The sequence below is a fragment of the Falco cherrug genome, chromosome 4, assembly GCF_023634085.1.
Source record: "Falco cherrug isolate bFalChe1 chromosome 4, bFalChe1.pri, whole genome shotgun sequence".
Taxonomy (NCBI): domain Eukaryota; kingdom Metazoa; phylum Chordata; class Aves; order Falconiformes; family Falconidae; genus Falco; species Falco cherrug.
Window position 1 is genome coordinate 65,693,835 of NC_073700.1, and position 25,235 is coordinate 65,719,069.

A 25,235-nucleotide genomic window follows, 5' to 3' on the forward strand; every position below is an offset into this window, starting at 1 on the left:
TAATATAAATATATATATAGCAAGGCGTGATCTTAGATGTAAGCAGAAAAGCTTCAGCAGCAGCAAAGCTGTTGATGCATCTACTGTAGCACAACTGTTTGAAGAAGTAAGGAAGAAATTTTGCAAAAATTCTTAACATCTAGGGGGCTAGAAGTGCATTTTTCCTACATTTGTAGCACTAGCGTGAAAACAGATAAAGGGGTAATCCAGCATGTTTTAAGCAGATCCACAAAGAATGTACCCAAAAAACTGAGGCTGCAGCTCATTAAAACATACTGAAACATAATTTTTTGACAGGGATGAGTAGAACATTTGTAAGATCTGACATTTTTGTCTTTTCTCTTGGCATGCAAAGATATTTGCATTTTAGAAAAAAGCCCAGAGAAAGGAGACAGAGAAGGTGGAGGTAATTAAATCTTAATTTCGGTTTTAAAGATCTTTCTCTAATTAGCTTTAAAAGTCAGTGTCTAAGTAAATTGAGTTTCAAGCTGCAATCATCTTTTTCCTCCTGGATCTCAGTATTCAAAAGTAAGAAGAAAGAATATTAGAGAAAGGGAAGGAAGACTGTTATTTTAAAGGCCTTTCAAGATAAGGATTTAACATTACCTCATTATTAAAATACAACTGTGGCAGGTTGATGTTTTCTTATTTCTGAATTTCAAAGTCATTGAGCAGTCATGTTTGGGAAAATGGAAAACTTAGGTTCTATTAAAAGAAACTGAAAATGATACTAAGAAGGTAAGGACTTATCTTCTTTCTTTTGCTTTGTAGTAAGAATTTTTCTGGTGGCTTGAACGTGTTCTTTTCACTGCTGCCCATTCTTCCAGAGATGATCTTACTTTTCTGACTCGTTTCTGATCATAGGCATGCTAATACAGTATCTTGTATTTCTTAAAGTTATGCTAGCTCACAGTGGGTTTTTGTTTGCATGTTTTACACAGCCAAGTGAATTCTGTCCATATTTATGTGATGGTTAGGGACATACGCACACCTGTCAGATTCTGCAGGCTGAGTGTAGGAGTTCCCTGACCTGCCTCAGTTCATCTGCCATCTGGAAGACCACGTTGTGCATTTTTAGTGCTGCGGTATGGCCTCTGTCCTGCTCCTGATGTGGCTGCCTGCCAGATCTCCAACTGCATGGGGCGGTAGTATGAGGAAAATAGAATAGTTGTGATTTGTCATGATTTTAATGTGCAAATGCTTATAAATGTGCCATTTTAAAGCTAAAGAAATAAGGAAGTAGAGAAAAGTATTTGATAACATTGAAAATATGTGAGGAAGTGCATAAGCTGTTGTGTGAAGATCAATAGCTAGAAGAATAACTGAAAACAGTTGGATTTGTACATGAAGTAGTTATAAATATCTGGAATTGTGTGGAGTTAACAATGATTGTTTTTCTTTGTAAGAGGAATAGCAGTCTTGTTATTTAACCAAGAGTTCCGAATGTAGAGAAATTCATTTTAGAAGTTGACGTTTTTAAGCATAAACATATTTTCAAGTAGAGAAACGCTAATTATCTAAACTATGCAATCTTAAGCTTTTGTATAATTATGAGAGAGTCATGAACACTAGGTAGTTGGCATTTACAGGTGAATTATGCACAATTGATGTAATACTTGCAAATGTTAAAATATTCAATATAATTTTAAGCATCTTGGAAATTCCAAGTCAATGTGAGCATAAACACTTCCGTATGGTTTGAAAATCATCATAGAAATCTTAAAAAGTTGGAGGCAGCCTTACTCTAGAGATTGTTGTCCCGTAGGGGGTTGTGAGGGTTCCTGTTTTTTCTGGGGTTAACATCTTTAAATCTGGGAGAAGCAGTACTGTAAAAAGTTTGTTACTTAAATTTCCAGATGTTGATAAATTAGGAATGGAGAATAATGTGAATGGAGGAAAGATAAATAATAATACGGATGTAGTATTATTATTTTTCTTTCCTCAATTCATATTCATATATTTCCAGTATACATACTGGAAAAATGCAACTTAATTCAGCATGAATAAAGTTAACATATAAGAGTATTGATCTAAACTGAACATATACTTTAATTAGCAAGATAGAGGTGCTGAAGTGAGGCTATAGCAAAAAATTTAGGGCTTCTATGGATGTTCTGGATTGATACCATGACAATAAAATACCCAAATATGATTATTGGTGACCGTGCATTAGTGTCGAAGTTCAAAAAAAGACAGGGAGGCTGCTTCTTGTAAGATAGCTGAAGACAATACTGAAGGTATGTTGTAAGATAAATACACTATTCTGGGTGTCTTCTGAACAAGTTAAGACCAGGATAATATTTACATAAATGAACAGTGGTAGAGAATTAGAGAGGCAGAGGTGAAGTTATGAGCTATGTAGCACCGTTTAGGGGAGAAATGCTATAATTGTCTGTGACACATGAAAGGAAAGGATAGTTTCATAAGTGAAGGAGAGATAACTAGTAATAGGAGGATAAATTTTGGGAAAATAATAACAATTTAGAAAAAATATTCTGAAGGTTTTGACAAAGGAAACAGTATTCACTTTGGGAAATTCTTTTATTAAATAATCATTACTTAATAGCGGAATGGATTGTAGGGGAGATAAAAATAACGGCTCTGGGCCATGAATAGGGCGTTGGTGGTATAGGTTATCTTCTTCCTTTGCTGTCATGTCCAAAAGTATACTTCTGGTGGTATGCTGCAACTGGTGGTAGCTTTGCAGTGCTACTGTTTTGCATCCTTCCCCACAGCCACCTCCATATAGCATGCCTGAGATTGCTTCTGCAGGACAGATGATGCAGTTGTCCAGGGAGTAGTTCATCACCTCTGCAACTGCTTACATTTTTAAATATTTTTTTCTTTTCTAATTCAAGACTCCTACATTTGATTTGCACTGTTTTGTTAATACTGTAGAGAAGTTCTGGCTTATGTTAGCTGCTGCTAGGGTTTAATGCAGTTTGTAGGTAAGTTCACAATCAGCAGGTTTTTTTGTCTCCAACTGTTGTTCTTCTTTGTGTAGTCCAGTTTACAACAGCCTTAGTGGTCTTTGTAAGTTATCATTGTCTTGTCTCTAGAGGTTTGCAAGAAAGTTGAACTGATCTGGGAATTTGAGTTTTCAAAAGTCATGAGGGATGTTTGGCTGTTGCTGCCAAGTGAGTGGAACAAGGAACTGAACTGAACCTACTGAAACTGGAACCAGGGCCTGGGGAGCTCTGCTGGAGTCTGGAGTGCGAAACTCAAGGCTAATCTAAATATTTTAAAAAGATATTTCAGTTAAATATAGACAAAGTCTTAACTTGTAGTTTCAAGTATTTCAAGCTGAAAGTAGCCGTCCTGCATTCCTGAGCCTCAGGATGACCCTGATTCATCCTTCCTCTTGGCCTCCAGATGAGGATTTGAGTGGTAGGATGAGGTGGATGGGTGACACAGGCGTTGAGTCTCTGTCTCCCATCCCTGGACCAGTTTCTTGATGCTGAGGTAGGATCTACGTGTGCCTTGTGTATACAACATACCCTGATGTACATACGTATCTATGGGCTTATTTCAGGAACTCTGTCTAACCGGAGCAGCTTCCTTGTTGAAAGCTGCTCTTCCCCACAGAGTTTTTTGTTTTACTGAAGAATCATTTTCCCAGAGAAGGCTAGAGTATGGAGAGAAAACCAAAGTCCTGTTCAGGTCTATTCATCAGTCATGGGCCTGGTGGTGTGTGTGAGGTGGCCAGAAATGACCATAAGATTATTTTTTCATTTCTGTGCCTTAAATTTCACTGCACACCACATTGTGCAAGCTGCCATGGCTGGCACTAAGGAGCTGAAATATTAGCTGAAATCTTCACAGAGTAAAATTATTTTGGCTACGCTATACAAATATAGGTATGTAGTTTTCTAGTCATGCCCTCCAAGCTGACATCTGAGAGGAAATTGGTATGGGAAGGTATGTATTAGCTTTATTCTGAGACCACTGTCCTCTGCTCTGAATGCCTGCATGCAGGGCGACATGCTCAGCTTTATGGATGAAATTTGCCAGACCCTCAAATGCTTTTCCTCGTGAGTGTATTTGAAAATCAGAGAAGGTGATGACCCTTTTAAAATAAAAATGGAATTGCTGGCAGGAAGGGAAGGTACAACTCTGTGTTCTTAACATTTAAAGATGGTTATAAAATGTGTATTGGTTGTTTTTATAATTTACAGTGAAACTGCTGTTGCTTTTAATAAAATGAGACTTCCAGTCAGAATTTCATGATTATGAATGTGAGCATTTTGCTATCCAGCTTGTATTTATCCTACAAATAACCATTTTCTAGCGGAACTGTGGCTATATACATAACTTAATGGGATTCTCTGTCACACATAATTCTTTCTGAAGTTATAGCGTTAGACTCATGGGTGAATACTTCAGGTCCTTGAATGTGGCTCAAGAACTGAGTTAGTGGTAACTTTCATGATTTTTAATTTAATTTTTCCTTAATTCTTAGACTTTTAAAACTTCCTGTAATTCATTATTAGATTTACCGTTTCAAGTGCTTATTTAAAAGGCACCTTAGCTGCAGAAGTAAATCAATATTTACAGTGCATTAGTGCCACAGAGAATTTGAAGCCTTGTGATTAGAGTTCATTGCTGTTTTATCCACTCTTCAAAGAAACCACAGACTTCAAACGGTATCAGCCATCATCCTGGAATCAGTGACATTGCATTGGTCCCGTGCGTACTTCATCTTGTGGTTTAATTATTAAGTTCCTCTCCTTTGATTTTTCTTTTAATATTTCAAAGTATATCCTCTTCAAATCTATAAATTCAAGTAAACCAGAAGATTGTAATGAACAATATATTCGTAGAAAAATCTGTTCAATTTATTCTTTTATGTTATTGTTTTAATGGAGAATATCAATACTGAATAGAATATTCAGTATAGAATTGGAGAGAGGAATGCAGAAGATTGTTTACCATTTGTGGTTAACATAGTGTGAATAACATTTAATTCTTGGATTAATACCTGGAGTGCTATTGACCATTGCCAAGCAGCATACACTAGAGCTATCTCCCATGTGCTTGTCCCATTCTAGAAATTTAAAAAAAAATATTAAATAATTTCCGTATATTTAAATTTCTAGTTTAACTGGGAAATACACAGATCTAACACACCCAAATTACTGTCTTTTATAATTCACTGTATTGTGAAGTTTGGTTAGTAATACAAATCACTTCTCCTTATGTATGGAACTATTTTCATAATGAGAGACTAGAACCGATCATGCTGCATGTTTATATTGCCAGAATTATTATTTTTTTTTTTTTAATACAGATTTGGAGAAGTGTTCAATAAATGTCTGAAATTATCTCAATAACTAACCTTACTAAAATGAAACGGGTTATATTAAATGTGGCTCATCAGTGAATAGACTTTGTAGAGAAACTTCTCATGTTAATGTTTTCTCTGGAGCATAGTAATATTTGGGAATTCCATTGCATGATTAACTTCCTGTATTGTGAAAAGTCTCTGCTACTTGGTGCAAACTGTCAGGCTTTCACTACAAAGTGAAAGGCAAGGCAGTGATAATTGCTCACTCCTCTCCAGGAGCGCTGTTTTGAATTCCAGTTTCTTTCTTTCTTTTTCGGTAATTCAGCTTATCTTCTTACAGAAGTTCACCCAACTGAACTTTCGTTTTGTCAAGCAATTTGAAGAAAAAGTGTAAAAACACAAGAACATTTTGCTTTCACCATGCTTATATATAGACGTACAAGCATAAGGAGCAAGTGAACTCACGTTTGAAAATTGTAATTCTCTGTTGTAGGGTGGGTAGCTAAGGCAAACAAGGATAATATGGACGGGCTGCTGCTTGGAACAGATATAGATTGGTATTTTTCTTAAGTGGCACTACATACCACAGAGCCACTTTCTTGCTCAGGCTAATCTAATAAATGAGAGTGTATGTTCAGGACTATGCCAGCAGCACAGGCACCCCTGTTAATGGGTCACTTCATTACACATCACGGGCCTGTTGCCGGGACTGCAGCTGTACCGCCTTTGTTACAGACATCTCTTGTGGTTTGGTAGTGTACTGTTATGATGTTTGTCATCTAGGGGGAAATGAGAGGCTTTACCTTCAGCTGCTTCATGAAACCTGAAGTAATTGAAGACAAGTCAATCAAAGAAAAACCCTCTATTATGAGTTTATGAGTATATACTGAGTAATCAAAATGGAAATAGAGTTGACTCAGACCATAAATACTTTTCTGTGTAATTAAAGTGATCTTTCCTGAAATATTCTTTTAATTACTTCTAGTTCTGTTATACACATTTATAGGTGTATATACATTTGTATGTGTATAAATATGTGTATAATTACTTCTAAAAGCAAACATTTTGTTTGCTGGAAATTAACTCTTGTGAATATCTGTGTTATGAACATGAAGAAAAATGGAATTTTCAAAGGAAAAAGAAATAGTATAACAATTGTGGAGAAAACCCATTAATTAATTCTTTGTATTCTTGTTTACCGGAGTGAAATAGAGTGACTGTTTTGGTATTTGGTTGTGTAACGCTTCTGCATATCTCAGCAGCACAAGTCCTAGTTGACTAAAAACCCCCAACTCACACATTTTCTTAGCGTGATACAGTTTACTGTATTTCTCAGTGTCTCTATAATGCCATGCAAAAAAGATGCTTTGGTATTATTATACGTAACATTAACATAAACATATTGTAAAGTTTGAGACAGTCATTTAGTGAACCGCTGTCATTGTGCGTTTTTTTGCTAGCATTTTGAGACATACCCCTTCAGCTTCCTTGGGAATTGTTTCATCAAAGCATTAAAACGTAGATTTCTTTCTCAGCTGTTGCCCAGTGTGCCTCTCCCAGTGACTCTGCTGCTTACATGCCGTAGGCTTCACCTTTTCTTTTCCACTTCACACTCAAGGTTCCCAGTGCAGCAGTAAAGAGAAATGCAACTGATAAATCATGTCCCCTCCATTCTGATGCTGAGTGGGAAAGTGCTAAGAGGTCACAAATACAGGCAATGAAACTTCTGTTTGGGCAAGGAGACGATAGATATGTGGATATTTGTTGTAGGATAATAAATGAAATTGGAAAAAATTAAGTTGTATTTCAAGAGAAACTAACTTTAATGTGTCATCAATGCTTCCAGAATGGATTTGACCTCTACATATATTAAAAAAACCTATCGCTTTGCAATCAGTCTACCTGACTGCTGTATCATTTATTACTAATGAAATATTTTTCTCCTGTCAGCCATGCCAGCTGGAAGGCTAAGGGAATCAGGGTAAATCAGCACAGATCTTCTTTCAGCTGTCAGGAAGAGGCAAAGGAAGAATGCAGAATAGAAAACAGTCAATTTCATAAGTTTTGGGAAAGAAACTGAGAGTGTATTTTAGAAGGCGAGGAGGCTGCCTTTCACTGTAGAGAGGCTGGTGTGCAGCTTCTTGCAGGCGTGTTGTGGTGGCAGTGCCCATGCTGCAGCCGTGGCAGTGGAGTGGGGGTCACATCAGCCTACTCCACCCCTTACTTTGTCATGAGGCTGTTGAATTTAGGCCTTTGGCTACTTGCTTTTTAAAATACCTGTAAGTTACCTTAGCCTCTTAGTTGTTCAAGCTTATGCATTTTTTTAATTTTACACAACCAACGACAGATAGTAGCTATGCTGTGTTTGTATGTGTAAAGCCAATGAACTCTGCTAGATTTGGAGTTAGGTTTTGCCCTCATTTTCTTCTCTTGTGGCCAAGCAGCAAGGCTGTGGTTTTGAGGAAACAGACCTTGTCCTTGAGGAGCTATGCTGAGGTCAATAACTCCTTACTCTGTGAAACCACATTTGGTCAAACCACCCATCAAGAGCTTGAAAAAATATTTTTCCTATGTGAAAAACATTTGAAATCTAGTCAGTGTTTATTTACTGTCTGCTTTATTCTTCAGATATGCCTCTTCATGTCCGACGTAGTAGTGACCCTGCACTGATTGGCCTCTCAACCTCTGTAAGTGACACAAATTTTTCCTCAGAAGAGCCTTCACGGAAAAACCCTACAAGGTGGTCCACAACAGCAGGCTTTCTCAAGCAGAACACCCCCGGTGTACCCAGCACTCATGAAAGAAAGGTATATTTCTTTCCCCCTCTTTATCCAGTAAGTGGCAAATGTCCTTGAATTCTTGTTTTGTCCTTCTCTCACCTTCTCCTGGTTTAAACTTGTGATTTATGACCTTGTCCACCAAGCCCCATCATCAGCAGAGCAGTGTTTGGCTCACACGTGTCCCGCCCTTCAGGGACTCTCTGTGATGCCCACAGTGGGGGCCCTAAAAACTTGATTTTTGCCATTAACCGTAGCTGAAACTGATTACTCATTACTCTGCAAAGCAGGGCCTAAATGCTGTCACACGTTTTCTTTGAATGCAAATAGGCCATGTCTATAATGGTTTTTAGTAATCTCCACAGACGTCCTAATGTCAATGAATAATCTGCGTGCCCACAGCAGTTCTGGTCTGTCTTTCTGACACGGCATTGCTAGTTTTTACTTTCTAAGGCACTAGTAAAGTAATACAAAACATAAATTGCAAATGCTGTCCATCCTTGATAACATTCTTGAAACTAAAACAGTGTAATGTACAGTGAGTATTTTTTCCTTCATTTTTCCAATATGATTTCAGTATCTCTACACGAATTGCATTATTAACTAAAAAAGACAGCAGGAAGTTCCTTTCGCAGTGCATTATTGAAAATATATTGAAGAAATATTCCCTTTTGTACAAGTCCCTGACATTACCCATTATTGTGATGGTAACTTGCAGACAAACTCAAAAGGAAAACCATATATATATATATATATATTCCAATAGAAATGAGTAATTTTTAAAGCAAGTTGCACTTTTGGTTGCCATTCTGACTGCACAACACAAAATCCTGTTGGAAAAGACACATCTTATTATAGCTATTTTATTTTTTTCTTTATTAATATTTTTTCATTATTATTATTATTAATTCTGTGTAGTATAAATGCAAACTAAGACTGCAGCTGAGACTCCCAAATAAAGTCTTCACATGCTGCTAATGAACTGAGCTATCTTCAGTGGGCTTACGGTTATTTCAGACACATCTATAAAAGCACAGTACTCAGGCATTGAGGTCCATGTTCTTACAGAGATGCCCGTTTAACATGGTATTGTTAGGTCTCTGCTGGTATATTTTCTGTCACTTGTACTGGTGTGGCACAGAAAGTGCATGTTGTTTCAAAAGATGTCTTTTATACTATTCTGATGTGAAGAAGAAAAATGATAATTAATCTATTTGAAGTGTTAACATTTTTAGTTAATTTTTCTGAAATCATAATGAGACTGTACTTCATTACACCACAAGCATAAATATGGAGGGCCATACAGCATAATCAGATTTCTTGGAGTGTCTGAAGTTAGCAGAAATTGAAGGGAATTGAACAGCAGCTGATCTTTCACACTAGTCGTCTTGCATCATTAGTTGTTCAGCATGTACATACTCTTGATTTTTGTGTAAGTGTTTCATGTCTCTTGGAGCATGGTGACCAAACTGGAAAGGAATGCATGTGACCTTATGTAGTGATGGGAGGCAAGGCACAAGAGAACATTAAATCAAGATTGGAAAGGACTAACATAAGTTAGTTAGCACAATAGATACTAATAATTTGTTTTACCTTTTTTTGCACACTGTATACATCGACCCTTTGAATACAGCAGCTCACTGAATGCACTATTTTTAATAAGATGCAGTAAACAACTGGAATTAAATAATAATTGCTTGTGCAACATATGTTATGAATTAATCCCAAATTCATTTGTGCTAGACTTGTTTTTTTCATCTTTTTTCAGCATCTTGATTTCTTCATGTGAGTCAAGATTTTGTAGTAAATCCTAGTTCTCTTAGGAATGGATATTAAGAGTTCTCCTTTCATTTCCCAGTATTAGCAAAGATTGATTTTGTAGTATTATTCTAAAAGGCTCATTTTTGAAGTCTGTGTCACCAATCCCTTACCAAAGTACTAACTAACACTGAATTTTTACAAATGTATTTTGGTTAGTTGAACTATGACAAGTCCTCACTACTTTTCTTATGTTAGGTTGTTTTCTTCAGCTACTCAGATAACAAAAAGAGATGGCTGTGCTTTGTTCCAGACCGTTTCATTGATTGTAGATGACACAGACATTTCAAGCAAGGCAATGAGAACAATCTTAATTTTCTGCTCAGTGCATTGGGCTTGAGCACCCATATATCTTTTGTGGGCGGATGGCACTATGTAATGTTTTCACTGCAGTTCTCTTTCTTGACAGCGCAAGAACATATGTTCTTGGGCTGAGATTTGCAGCACAGTTGTAGATTAGCAACTTTGCCCCAGCAGTATCTTGCAGAAACAAGAAAAGGGTTTCTGGGAGAGTTGCCAAAAGCTTCATCTACCTACTGACTCTTAAGAGTAGTGACATTACTTTCAGCCTGTCACCTCAAAAGAGAAATAATTGACAGGTAGAAACCCTGTCCAATTTTTGGAGGAATTAGCAGAGGGAAACTGCATGTGTGTATCTGGTGGAAGGGATTTATCTCTTGGGGACAAGCAAGAGAAGACTCCTTATTGGTGTTTGTTGCATTTTGGGTAAGAAGAATTTGGAATGGCAGGAAAATGGGCAGATGCCCAAGCTGAGATGAAGTGAAGGGGTGGGAATTCTGCCATGCACTGAAAGCTGCAAGGATCCAGGACAAATGCCAGTAGTACTGGGCAAACAGAAGGGGAAAAGGGCACTGGGAAAGAGGAAAAATGTGGCTGTTTGAAGGACCCCGTTGAAGAAACTGTAGTGCTATCTGTAGTTATTAGGGTAGATGAGGCAGCACATCAGGCTCTCCTGTGTCCTTAGGGGAAGAAGACAATGACCAGAAAGGGACAGAGTTTGGTTTGGAGGGGTCTGAGTTGGTCCTGCAAAGATCTGAATGTGTGTTAACTTGAGATGCATTTCTGATACAGTAAGAAGGTTGTTTTGGTGTGAAACCTTGCACTAAACTGGATGTGCTCTCTTATATTTCATATCATCTTATTGTTAATAAACATCATATTTATTGTCAGGATATCACAATACACGCTGTGTTTCCTTAGAATTGGAATCTTCATTATTTCTGGTTTCTGTGTTCATCTGTAAGAGCAACTTGAAACCAGATGTTCTGTGTCCCAAAGTACTTATTTATTTGAAGAATTATCATTGTTATTGATTATTTACAAGTTATTATAGTTTTGGTAACTGCTCAGCTAGGTAATTCCTGGCTTGTCCTTCTGTATCCTTCTCATGATTGATCTCAACCAAATGATTAGGACTCCTTGTCTGTGCAAGTATTTACAAAATGGGCTCATGATTAGCAGCAGTTTTAGCAGGTAAATTTACTTCTCGGGATTTTTAAAAAACTGAATATTAAAATCACTTTCAGATACATTGTTTTTGTGAGAGACATACTAGGTAATACAGGTGACTCACAGCTTGGCTTAATCCTGTCTCTTGCTTCCTTCAGCCATTCTAATGAAACGAGAAGAAATCTCTTAGTAAAAATATCTTCTCAAAGGCCTGCAGTAATACCTGATTTGCAAGCTGTAATTTTGTTTGAATTGTGTTGAACTGTACAGCTGAACAGATTATATGCAGCTGAAGCATATAATGTGTGCTCTTTTCCACTGCAGTAAAATGTTTTTTGATATTGTTGTTTTCTGAATAACTGTTGATTTGAATCATGTTCTTAATAATTCAGTACCAAAGCCTACTGGCTTGCTTAGTTGCCTGTAATAGGTGTGAGCTGCATTAATGAAAAAATCATGTTTCTTTTCCCTTAATGTTTCCGTTACTGTATTGGAAGAATATAAATGCAACAACCAGATATGTTACATCTTATAACGACTGTGAATTAATTATCCTATGTATTTTCAGTGTGCTTTATTTTTAAATTTGTATCTCCATTTGTGGCAAGGAATTGCATATTGTTACAAATTAGTTACCTGCTTTGATCCTGCTTCTCTGAAAGACACAAGGCTTATCTAGTTAACCTGCCTTGCTTAATGCAGGGATAAACCATGGCTAACTGGCTTATGAAAAATTTCCCACTGTGACTTTTCTGAATTTGATTCATATGTTGTTGCATCAGAGATAACGGCATTGGTACAGCAGAAAGATGTGAAAATGTACAGTAAAAAGGAGAGCTCAAGAGAGAGCAGTGAAAGAGAAAAATGATTGTGCGTGGGCTTCTGTGCCTCTCTCGCTCCTGGGTTCACCCACCTGGAGCAAAGCAAATGGCATGCAACATGCTCTGCAGGGTGGATCAGCAACAGCAAACACATAGCTGAGTGTACTTGGCACATCGTTTTTAAAATAAATGTTTTCTTGTCTTTTTGCCTTTGCCATTTAGTCAGCAACCAGGCATTTTTGCTTGTTTGTTTTTAAATGGTTTGTCCATAGATGTATTTTGAAGTTGAAAATAGCCATACCTTCCAGGAATAATTATTTTTAGGATGTGCTTTTCTTCCTACTTGGAAACTGAATCTTTTCGGGCTCTGTAAACTGCAGAGGAAGTATTTGAAACCATATCGGAGTGATCTAAGTGTCATCTAGTGTCAAATCCCTTACCTGTAGAGCATTGTGTTTCCCATGTCTCTTCTTGCAGGTATTTTTGCTCTTTCTGTGGGTTGAGACTGATAAGTATAAATTTTCAGATTGCTGGATTGTAGGGGTTTTTATTTATTTATGTGAATGATGCAATGCTTTCTAATACTCTTTCTAAACAGTATAAAAAATATTTCTCTAATGAAGTATGCCTAGGTAGGAGAAAAGCATGCATGCATTATATGAAAAGCTTCAACAATAATGGTATGTCAGTGTCAAAATCAGTTCTAAAGTGAAAATTAGTTTCATTTAGCTTTGAGTCTTTTTAAACACAGCTTAGTGAAGTTTGCTTTATCACTGTCACCAAAGACATCGTATTTCAATAGATTTTAACTATAATTCAGAGAATTGAAGAGCCCTGTATTAGAACTCTTGTGTGTTAGTGTCATTTTATAGTCAGGGAGTCTGGATTTCAGATTGTAAATCAATTATTTTGACTAGGAAAGACTGTGGACTAAAAGACTGGGCATCATTCTGGGAAAAAGAGACCGGAATGTTGCTGATGCTTCTTGGGAACCTGAGTCTCTGGTTTGTACGCCTGCATAAGGGAGGTGGCATGTATCAGATGGACAGTGTTGGTAAAGGGCTGTAATACAGTGGAATCAGCTAAGGAGAAGTACAGGGTAAATGCAAAGAACCTGACAGCTCTGTCATGATAGGTTTTAAACCCCCACGTAATGAACGGAGCTTTCTGCTTTCAAAATAAAAATGCAGTGTGTTAAACAGAAGTTCTGAAGGATTCAGTAGCCATGAATATTTCTTCATCCGTGTTTATCTAAGCAGGGGTTTTGTCTTTTCAGTGAGACAGTCACAATTTTTGTCATTTCAGATGTGATTTCACATAGACTGAGAGGAAGAGAGAATGAGAGTTATTCACAGATGATGAAATAGTGTTTTAATGCAGAAAATGTTATAGGAGAAAGAGTAATGGAAATTCAAAGCACAAAAGTCACATACATGAGTTTTCTTTCTTTGTGGTGGTAGCGTGTTGCTGACAACTTGTCATGCGATGATGAAATAGTTTAGTGGAATCATACCCAAACAGAGTGCAATATAAAATAAACACTGTATGTGTGATTTTTGTCCTGGGTAGTTTGTAATATTCATGACTTGCACAGAACAGCTGAGGTTGGAAAGTACCTCTGGAGATACCTAGTCTAACCTTTCTGGTCAAAGCAGTGTCAACTAGAGCAGGTTACTTAGTTCTGTGTCCAGTCAGGTATTGAGTATATACATCTGCAAGGATGGAGGCTGCGCCACCTCTCTGGGCGACCTCTTACAGTGTTTGATCACCCTTACAGTAAGAAAGCTGTTTCTTATGTTTTGAGTTAATAACTTGTTTTCTTTATATGCCCGTTGCCTCTTGTACTTTCACTGGATACCATGAAGAAAAATCAGACTTCCTTTAGCAAAGCAGCTAGTGATATTTTAGTGCAATAAAATATGAAATCTCTATGAAAGATCTTAAAATTCCTGACTGTCAAAACGTGAGAACAAATACAGTATTTCTTATCATCATCACATTGGGAATGAGAGAGACAAAGTAAAAAATCCTTGCCTAGTGCACAGAGAGGTAACAGCCAATGTGCATCACTTGATGCTGTGCTTTTCTGTTTGCCGAGAACTGTGTACACAGACAGGATTCAACTGTTTGCATCCAACAGTCAGTCATGACCAGATGTGTTAAGAAGCAGGGAAAAAGCCAACAACAAAACCAACAAATCCGAAGTGAAAGTGAGATTTTTCTCCATTTTTTTAATTGTTTTACCTCATGGATTATTAGTTGCAAGATAGAGAGATCTGAGAGCTGGTGAGGTTTTTCCCACTTCTGCTCTGAGACTGAGCAAGTCTGTTGATCACTTTCCATCTCTGTTCTTCATCAGTAGTGTAGGAAGAATGTGTATTTTTCTCCTAGTACTGAGCTATCCCATCTCTCTTTCTGTGTAATTGGTGAGCAATGTCTGGGTGAGCTATGTCTGGTCCATAGGTGAGGGAACACAGTGCTGCTTCACAAGCTGGGAGTGCCAAGGAGGGTCTGGATAAGCGAGTCTCTTTCTTACTGGTGATGAAAGAGTGGTGGAACTGCACAGGTTGTTTGTCTTTTCATTTCAGTAAATGTGTAGAGCACCTCTCTGAGAGGCAATGAAAGCTATACTGAAGACTGAAAGCTTTCAAGTATGTGGTGTAGGATAACTGAAGTTGTAACAAACAGCTGACTTTTCCTCTGCCATTCATCTAAGTGAATGTGTACTTAGCAGATTCCCATGTTTCAATGTTCATCTTTAGTTCTTTTAATTATTTTTTGGTGTTCTTATAGCTTACTCTGGGTTTGGGAGTGAAAAACTCTGAGCCTGAAAGAGTAAGTTGATAAAAGATTAAGTAAGTTAAAAAAAAGTTGAATTCTCAGGTTTAGTGATTTATTTTTTTTTTTAAGTTTAGAAACACACATACATTTTTTCAGTTGTATCCAGGTTTTGACCTGCTTTCATCTATTTAGTTGCAACCCACAACTGTGCATTTACAGCATACACCTATGGTTCAGGAGTTTCTGCAGAATCATATATTTGTCCATCTTGTTTTCATATTATCAAGGTTGTGTATTGGTACAAAGCAGGTCTAGATTTTGGCTGAATGTGTAGCTGGCAAATAAAAAAAGTTTAAAGTACAATCCAGCTTGCAGGCTGTGCTTCCCTACAGTGTTCTGACATAAGCCTGCATGGTTTAAACAGTATTTATTTCAGCCTTTTTTGCTGTATTTGTTGTATTTTTAAACACACCTATGTCATCTTGGAATAAATACCAATCACACAGGAAGACAAGGAAAGACAAGCAGGCAAAGCAGTCTCAGAATAAATTTCAGACCAGTATGTGGAACCAACCTGTACAAAGGAGTAGTGTGGCTGGAGAGGGCATAGTAAGCTTTAATTAGTGGGTGTGCTGGTTTTGGCTGGGATAATTTTCTTCAAAGTAGCTGGTTACGGGGCTGTGCTTTGGAACTGTGCTGAGAACAGCGCTGATAACACGGGGCTGCTTATGTTCCTGCCAAGCAGGGCTTGCGCAGCCCCAGGGGCTTTTCTGCCTCTCGCCGCACCCTACCTGCCTGCTGATGGGAGGTGGCGAGTGAATTCCTTGTTTTACTTTGCTTGCATGTGTGGCTTTTATTTTACCTGTTAAACTGTCTTTATCTCAACCCACGAGTTTTCTCACTTTTCTGACTCTTTTCCCCCATTCCACCGGGCAGAAGCGAGTGGGTGGCTGTGTGGGCTTAGTTGCCGGCCGGGGTTAAACCATGACAGTGGGGCAATTCGGAACCAGTAAATACAGGATTTCAAACCAGGAATGCCTAGTCACCCTCTGGGCTTATTTCTGGTATGACTGAATTTGGGGCTGAAGTAGATGTCACTTAGCCTGGTTTTGTTTCACGGCCTGATAGAAAAGGGACGATCATTCTGTGCTACCGCCCAGTTTTATTGTCTCTTTATAAACGAGTTCTTCAGCCCCTACATATAGATGTCCAGCTTAAGACCGTTGCTTACTGAGCACACAAAGTAAAAGAAATCTGGACAAAAGCTAAAACCAAAAGCTAAAGCCAAGGCACAGCCACTTTGCTTGCCACGGGTTTGGGGCATTGCCCTCCTGCTTCTGACCTTAAATCGCTGCTCTTCTCTGTGCTTGTCCATGTAATGAAGAAAGGGGTGGTGGTGGTGGAATATTTTTAGTTTGAGAAGACAGAACGGTTAAGTCATCCCCTGGGCTCCTTTCATCGTTTCAGGACTGCAGATGCAAGTCTCTAAATGTACAAACAGCCAGTTGTACCATTTTAGAGATACGTCCACCGGAAGGCAGCGACCCGACACTTAACAGGACACTGCTGGTGGCTCATAAGTTATTCTTCATTTCGAGATCTGGATGTAACACCCTTGGGAAGTTCCCCGTACCCCAGTGTTTGTTGCCCTTAGCTACCTGAATATATTTAATATTAACATTCCATTTTTTGAGTCCTGTCTTCGGAGTGTACTTTTGAAATTAATTCATTATTGGCTTTTTTCCCCTCCTGCAATTTAATTTCTTGGCTCTTCCAAGGAATCAACTGAAAGGATGTAGACGTTTAAAATAAATGAACAACTTTAAAAATGCTATTTCATCTAAATTCAAATTGACATAAAACATTGTTAGATTTGGGTACAAAAGCAAGTATCCTGGTGAAAATGGCATGATTGTGCGTAATTATATTGCTGCATTTAAATAGATAGCTGTATAGATTCATATATAGCTGGGTATACCTAGAACTCTTTAGTGGCCTTTGAAGTGACACCACAAGATCCCTTCCAACCCAAACCATTCTATGATTCTATGAGATTTCACTTCAGTGAAAAATAGTAGAAGGGGAGAATGGTTTTGAAGTATAATGTATAGAGGAATCAGAACTATAGCTTCATGGCATTTTAAGTTAACTGGTTCATTTACTTTTCTTTAAAATGAAACTATGGAAAACCGTGCCTTTTTAGTTAAGAAGCTTACAGAACTAAAATCCAGCTTCTGAATTATAATTACAGAATATCAACTGCCATATGTTATTTGGGATTGTTTTACATTCTCTCTTGTGAGGTTTTATAGTGAGATGAATAAGTAAAAAGTGAATGGAAGAAGCAGCTTCTTTCCTGTCCCTCAGTCTTTCTCAGTTATTTCTCAGTCTGAGAAATAACAATATACACTGCCTGGTAGTTTCTGGCTTTGCATGTATACATGCAGAGTTCATGACATTTTTGATTTTTCTGTTGTAAACAAGAGAGATGAACAGAATGTTTTGGATAGGCAGTCTCATGTTTTTTAGTTTATTCTTAATTTAGCCCATATTCTTTGACACTAGATATTTACATATAACACTGCATGCACAGAAAAACTGTCCATTCATCATGGCCCCTAGTTATTGCTTTTTGTTAAGGTCAGGCCTTGCTTGTCAATCAGGGGATAACATGGAATATATGAATTGGAATTAGACAACTGGAAATTTCTGAGCAGAAAGTGATAGAACTTCAGCAGAACACTGGCTTTTCAATTGCCTTTTTCCTTGTTGGCATCTAATGAATTATTGTCGATACGTAGTGCATTAATTCTATTCACGTAGCTGTAGAAAGAGTATTTCTGAAGACAAGTCTTTCTGAAACCATCAGAATGACTACAGAGTGGTCATTCTTCTCATCTATTTTCATCATAAATAGGGCATGCAAGTTCTTTATTAGACTATTAGATTTACATCTTCTGCATCCTAAGAGAGTTTTTACCAGCTGTTGGAAATGATCAGTGTTCCAGGTCAGAGCTGAGAGGAGGCATGAAGCTGCGACAATTCTTCAGTGTGAGAGTTCTCTTTACTCCTTGGAGAATGGCCTAAGATCAAAAGGATCCTGATACTGGGTGACTGGAACTGGTTCCCTCTTACATGTGTTAGATGGCTGGGCTATAGCTGGATTATTGTACCTTCTGAGGTCATGTTCTTCAATACAAAAAAAAAAAAAAAGGGGGGGGGGGGGGCAAAAAATAGCAAGCTTTGAAACTAAACTGTAGAATGATGAAGTAACCTGAATCTAGCCAGAGGAAAAGGAAGCTCACCTAAACAGTAGTGTCTGTTTTTCAAAATATAGAGATATTTATAGAGTGACTGGTACAATTAGTTTCAAGGTAAATTGTTGAAATTTGGTACAATTTGTTGTTAAAAAGTTGTTGATGGATAGACAGAACAGTTCCAAATCTGACCTTGTGTAAGACTTAGGGTTTTTTTTGAAGGGAATTTCTGTTCATTCAGTACATCTTTTGACATAATTAATTTCCCATATGTAATGTATTTTCTCTGTAAAATAGACAGTATTTGTGCAGACTTTTTTTTTTTTTTTTTCTTTAGAAATGGGGGTCAGTTAGTCTTAGCTCTCATTTATTTTTCTAAAGTCCAGTTAAACAAACAAAAAACCCCAACCCAACAAAACCAAAACAAACAAAAAGCTCCAGGACCTTCAGACAGCATGGAAAATGGATATATGTGTATGCTACTATATTTATAAACAGATGTTTGCATCAGACAGTTATTTACATAAACTATATGAAACTTTTGTTAATTACAGCTTTTAGCATCCTCTCAGAGAGTGATATGAAACTGTTCAGGGTCTAGCATGGACATAGTGGAGCATAAAAAGAAAGAAGAGCAGGCTATTTAGTGATTAAACAACAATAAATACACTTGTAGGCATGAATTTGCCCAGAGTCTGTCAAACAAAATTATAAATGCAAAAGATTAAATGAAGTCTCGTCTCTCATGAACATATCTCAATCTGAGGCCATCACAAGGAATCAAACCCAAGCAAGCAAGAAGCCATTCCCAAAGTGCACAGTGTACAAGAAAAAAGAATGGATAGCAAAAAAAAATAATATCAGTACCCAAAATGGTGTCCCTTAGTGAATATCCAAAATGAGAGGTGAGCAATTTGCTGTAGAAATAATTAAAGTGAAAACTTGGTTTACATTTTTGGGTTTCCTTCCAGAGAATTATGACGAAGAGATCTTTGAGTTTTATTTTTTTTCTCTCTCCTCTTGTATTGCTATCCAGTATTAAAAAAAAAACCAAACAACCCAAACTCACACCAAAATTTGCAATAGTTTATATTAGGCATACAAGTGGTCAAAACAAAGGGAAAAATGCAACTTCTTCGCTATTCAGGAAGTGGCCTAGTGGCATATGAAATAAGACATGGGACTGTCACCATACCGTGTGGAGGATGTTCTGGTTGGGTTAGTGATGCTGGGAGTCTGTAGGGGTACAACTGGGTTAAAATCATGAGTGAGTTTATGCACTGATAGCTAGTAACTGAAGTACACAGATCATGCTAATGCATAATTTCATCTACAAGCTGCAGAGTCTTTGATGAGGAGCTTGTTATATATTGCAAATCATCTGAAATTAAAAGTCTAATAAAACTGCTTCATTTTTCTTGTCCCCTTTCACCCAGCCCTCCAGCAAAGCCCCACAGGGACACCATTCTATGCTAAATCTTAAGGTGTTAAATTGTGTGTCCTCATTAGAAATACTGCAAAATACGGCTGTGAAGTGTAGTGGTATATTGTGACTTGACAGTTTTAGTGTTATATTGATCAATTTCCATTTCAAGTATGATAAAACTGATGCAGCCTGTGGTCCCCAAACAGGTTTGGGAAAGAAACTTTTTTTCAAAAAAAAAAATTAGAGCATTTAATTGTAACTGATGATGCATGTCAGCCCCAGTCCCAGGAGGGCTTACAGCTGCAGCTCCAGAAGAAAAGAGAATTCCCTGCATGACCCTGATGGTTTGTGTACCATGAAATCTTTTTCTTTATGATACTGAAGTTAAAAGCAACATGCACCTTTGCCAGTTGGTTATTGGGAGCATGTGTGCTAATGCTAGATCATGCTGAATAGAAGTTAAGCTTTCTGGGTTAACATTTGCATATTTTTTTTAAAAAAAACAGCCACATATATATATAGAAATAAATAAATAAACTAGCAAAGAACATTGCAGCTGGTTCAGTAAATCCCAATGTCAAAGCTGCAGTGTTGTGTTTTTCACATCCCCCTCTACAGTTTATCACCACTGCTGTCTTTGAATTAGACCTGGCAGCAGCAGCAATGCAGATCCCTGCATAGATGGGGTTCCAGGTAATCAGCAGCACCTTAGGGTTTTGCTGTGTAGCTGTCTGTGAGAAGGACCGTGTGCGGCACTGTTGGAAGCACTGATGCCTGCCTCTGGTCTAGCTTAGTTGCCACCCATGGAGTACAGGGATAGCTGTTTGCCAAAAAGCAATGACAAAGGAGTGAAGGACTTGGCTATGGCCAGTTGTTTTTCTAATATTTCACTGGCTAACAGCAACATGACTCTGTGTGATTTCAGCACTGGTGAGGTATTTTATTTTACTCTGATAATAGCACAATTTTGAGCCCCTGAGCAGCACTGAGAAACACAAGAAATTACAGGAGCCACATCTCTCTACCATTCCAGCTTTTACTTCTGCTGTCAGAAAAATTACTGAGTGACTTTGATGCCTTCTGTATAAAATGAACTGGTATAGGTCTTAGCAGGAGAAAGGCAGGCTTCTACAGAAGTGGGCTACATCAGAAATACTTCAGTAGATTGGATGAATATACTCTTCTGGTCAGCACAAATAGTATTAGGAGTAAACTCCTTTCAGATTTCTTGACAGTATAGATGCACCAAAAAGAGGCCTAATTCAACTCTTTCAGCTTAGATTGTTTCACAATATATTTGTGTGTAGTGGCATTTAAGACTTTACAGCATCAAGTTCCAATGTAAAGTCCAAGCAATAAGGCTGTCCTATGTGTATCAGATCAGAGACAATGTTTGAAAGATTGACGAACATATCCTTGATGAACTTTTTTCCTTCTCTCTTGCTCTTGCAAAACACTTGTGTGCACAGAATGCTGTGTGGAGAGTGAATTTTGTGCAGCATAGATAAAAATGGTTTTTTTTTAGAAAGTTTGTATTGAACATTGTAAACATGAGTTAATAAAAAATGGAATTATCTGTAAAGTACAGAAATACAGACAACATCTCGTTACATAGGAAGAAATTCCTATTCATTCAGAGTAGGTGATGGTCTGCTAGATGGCGAGTTATTGTTAGGTGACTAACTTTTATACCAGCTGTATATGGGTTTTTTTTGTGCATAAAATGATCTTTTGTAATTTCTTTGTCAAATTTTGATTTTGTTATAACTTCCCACCACATTAAGCAAGAGAAATTGTTGTTTTGGCTCATAGCAGCTTTGCCACCTTTGTCACCAGAAAAGTAGAACTGAATAAGAGAAGCAACAGGAACAAATCAATTTGTACACACCATTCCCTGCCTTCTGTGGCTCTACTAATGGACAGTTTTACAAAGCAGTGACTGACTGCCACTGTTCCTTTCTAAGCAAGAGACTGAGCAAGTTTCTAGCTTGTTTTGTGGTTAACCACACTGGAAAATTGATTTTTTTTATTTTTTATTTTTAGTTGCTGAATGACACAAAGTTCTTACTCATTTATGGCAGGGTAAACTAATTTATGGTGGTGATTTGTTAGGCTGGTTACTTGTGCAGACATATTTTTACAAGGTTATCTTATGCTGCTAGAATTCAAGCTTTAATGTCTTGAAATGGAAGACTTATTTCATACTACAAAGTCTCTTTCAAGAAAAGAAGTTGTCATCCATTAAGAAAGCTTAAGTGTGATATGTCTGGGAAAAGACCGCTCTCACACAGGAAGCTTTTGAAAACTGCTGCATATCACAGTTATACTAAGACCTGAATTTCCTAGCAAAGCCTGTCATACATTTACAAGAAATAAAGTTGTGAAGGACAATTGTAAGGCAATTGATGCTACAGTCCGTATTTTAGAATGTTGGACTAATACTGTGCCAGGCCAAAGAAATATGAATACCATAAACAGAAAAAGGAAATACTTATGCTGATGGAATGAAGTATTGATTTAAGAAAGGGTCAAAAATCAGCTGTGTGCTATAAATAAGAAAATAGGGTTTAGTTGCAAACATGCACTGGTGTTTGTTTATTTTTTCAGAGATTTTCAAGATTCCTAAAAGTGGTAGTATTGCAAAATATGTAGGACTACATTCCTGCTTTTAAAATAGATTCTCTAAATTATCTGGTTTGGTATGAAGATAGACAAACATTGACTTGAAAAAATACTCTGCTTCTGAAGAGAGATACTTATAGCACATTTATAATTCCATTTTGAAAAGCTAAGTAAAATTTCAATTCCATGTATTATTTCAGGTAGAGGGAACTAACCTATGAGTAACTCATTGACTTTGAGCTAAGGGTAACTCATCATCAAGGCTCTGCCTCTGTGTTTTTATTGGCTTTTAGTGATCAGGATGGGTAAGGTCTAATAATCTTTAGAAGCTGAAGAATTTGTACAGCTTGTGGGAAGGATGTGCAGGCAAACTCATCAATTAGGAGGAAAAAGAAATCTTTTTTTTATCCATCTCAATAGGAGAAATGTATCTCCGTCAGCACAATCTCCACCTGCTGCCATTTTACAAATGTGACTGTATTCATATACCTTCAGGCAAACCAAGCAAAGCATTAATATGGAGAATAGTAAATCAAGTTTTGAACTCTATAGCATGCTATTCTGGTCTACAGTACACTACCTGGAGCAGTGAGACACCTTTGATAGTAAAATTGATTACATACAGAGAGACTTCGAAAAGTTACATAGTGGCCTTAGCTGTCACTGGTTGGACTGATGTATGGTATATTTGCTTTTGGTGAGAATGAAAGCAAGAACCATGAGAGTTCTTCCAGAGAAGCCTTGCTGAGTATGTAGTTGGGAAGTCTGTGCACTTGAGGTTTGAAGTTGGAAAAGAGAGGGTAGTGAAGCACAAGTGGGTGCAGAAGCTACAAATCCACCAAAGGCTTTAACTGGGCTTCACTGGCCTTAAGGAAGGGGAGCTCTTGCAATTGAATGGATGGGCAATTGTGTTGTCCTTGGGTCTAGCCAGACCTGTGTTCTCCTTTGTCAATCTTCCTTTTGTATTTGTTTAATAACCAGCTGCATTGTTAACGTGCAAGGACTGGTTTTTTTTTTTTTTTTTTTATAAGACACTTTTTTGTTTCTTTTAAACTAGAAAGATGAAAACTACAGAAGCCTACCACGAGATACTAATAGCTGGTCTAACCAGTTTCAGAGAGACAATGCTCGTTCATCGTTAAGTGCCAGTCATCCCATGGTGGACAAGTGGCTGGAGAGGCAAGAACAGGTAATATATATGTGTGTGTATATATATATTACTTTATCAATCTAATCTTTATGGTACTCCAAGCTATTACAAAGAAGTATATTCTTATGTGATACAGGCTTTAAATGTGATACAAGCACCGGCAGTGTGCTGGCTAAATTTGCAAGGCATTCGTTCTGCTTCCAAAAAGACTGCATCAAGACTGAAATGGACACCTGCAGATTATTTCATTTTTGAGTCGTTAACACATTTATATAGTATGTGGAATGCTGCTGTTCTTAACCACCGATACCAACAGGGTTATTCTAAATAGATATCATATAGATTATATATAGAGGTATAATAATACCAAAATAATAAACATTTGATAAATATTTTGCTGTTGAAAGCCAATAGTTTTACTACAGAGTAGCCAAATGTGGGTCAGTTTTGGCATTGAACTTTTAAATGCTTGTTATTTTTAACATTGTAAAATATATTAAATTATAAATTTGAAGACAATATTGTCATACTTATTTAGAGTACATTTATATTGCTTTTGATCTTGGGCTTTTTTGAGACACTGACTAATTCCAACTTGTTTTTTTTCTATTAATAAGGTGGTAGTCAAAGAGATTTAAAGGTCTGAGATTAAAATTACCTAGCATTCACTTTATGTATTTGCATGTGTCTGAAATTTTCCAGGAAATGTCTTCAAATGTGTAATGAAAAATGCATCTTTACTGTGGAGACTGGTAACACGATAGGAAGCCCATGTATAGGATAGTGCATGTGTAGGATTATTACTTCATTTTTCTTCTTTATACAAAGTGACGTGAAAACATTGAGTTTTTCATTGAACATAAATGTACACATTTTGTAATTTACAGCAATAGAACATAAAACCAGAATTTGCTTTATACAGAGGAGCTTCAAAATGAAATTTGCCGCTTGACACAGCCTGAGCTTCTTACCCTGTGCTTCGTGAATGGAGGGGAAAGTTCAGTGTCCAGCACTGGGCTGGTGTCCTGGAACTGGTGTCCTTCACCACAAATCCCATACTGATATTTGAAGTCCAGCATTGCCAAATCCAAGGACGTTTCAAACTTTATTCAATCCCATTCTTAGTTAAAAAGGAGCTTATGTAATATCACAGAGTGTAAAAACCTAAAAAACCCCAAATACAAACTATTAGCTATTTTTATATCTTGTAATTAGCTGCAGGTTCATTTAAAATTATATGTTTTAAGAGAAAACCTCTTGTCTTTGGTCCTGGTATATTTTCCTCTGCACATATATTGATATTGGTAGTCCTGTTACTGTATTCCTCTCAAAAAATGGAGAGGTAGTGCAGATGAGTTTAGCTGCTGTCTCTGTATCTGCCTGTGTTGAAATGGAAAGTTGGTGCCCAGATTTGAAAGCTTCTGTGATGGTTCTGCTTGTTTGATGTTTTCAAGGCATATTTCCATGCATCATTAGATTCTCACCATGGCAGTTAACAAAACTGTTGTCTCAGCAAAAGAAGTTGGATTAGAAATCTTAATAGTGATCATCTTATAAAATGTTGGGTACATAAGTATTTTAATATATGATGTTTATATTAACTTTTGTGCTGATTTTGGTCTCTGAACAACTTCATTATTTCAATTTATTCACCAGTTAAGTAAATAATTGGGCACTAGGGTAGTCTGGAAGCATATTTGTTACCCGAGTTAACTGTTGGAGGTCTGAAATTGGAAATAATGTTTCTTCTGAGCAAATTTTCTGGTTTTTGTTTTTGTTTGTTTGTGGTGGTGTTTGCTGAGAGAGAGTGTTTGTTCTTTAAATGTGTT

General features: G+C 37.2%; 1 protein-coding gene across 19 annotated transcripts in view; it reads left to right on the top strand.

Annotated features, from left to right (window-relative positions):
• PARD3 (par-3 family cell polarity regulator) overlaps window positions 1–25,235 on the top strand; it is a 458,069-nt gene that overhangs the window by 176,099 nt on the left and 256,735 nt on the right. For 7 of the 19 annotated variants that reach the window (XM_055707503.1, XM_055707504.1, XM_055707488.1 and 4 more), the window contains exons 4-5: window positions 7,913–8,091; window positions 23,314–23,445. In XM_055707503.1, the coding sequence (XP_055563478.1) occupies window positions 7,913–8,091; window positions 23,314–23,445 (311 nt within the window). Of the gene's footprint in view, window positions 1–7,912; window positions 8,119–23,313; window positions 23,446–25,235 lie in introns of all 19 variants that reach the window. The other 12 variants (XM_055707494.1, XM_055707486.1, XM_055707491.1 and 9 more) reach the window with 2 other exon arrangements.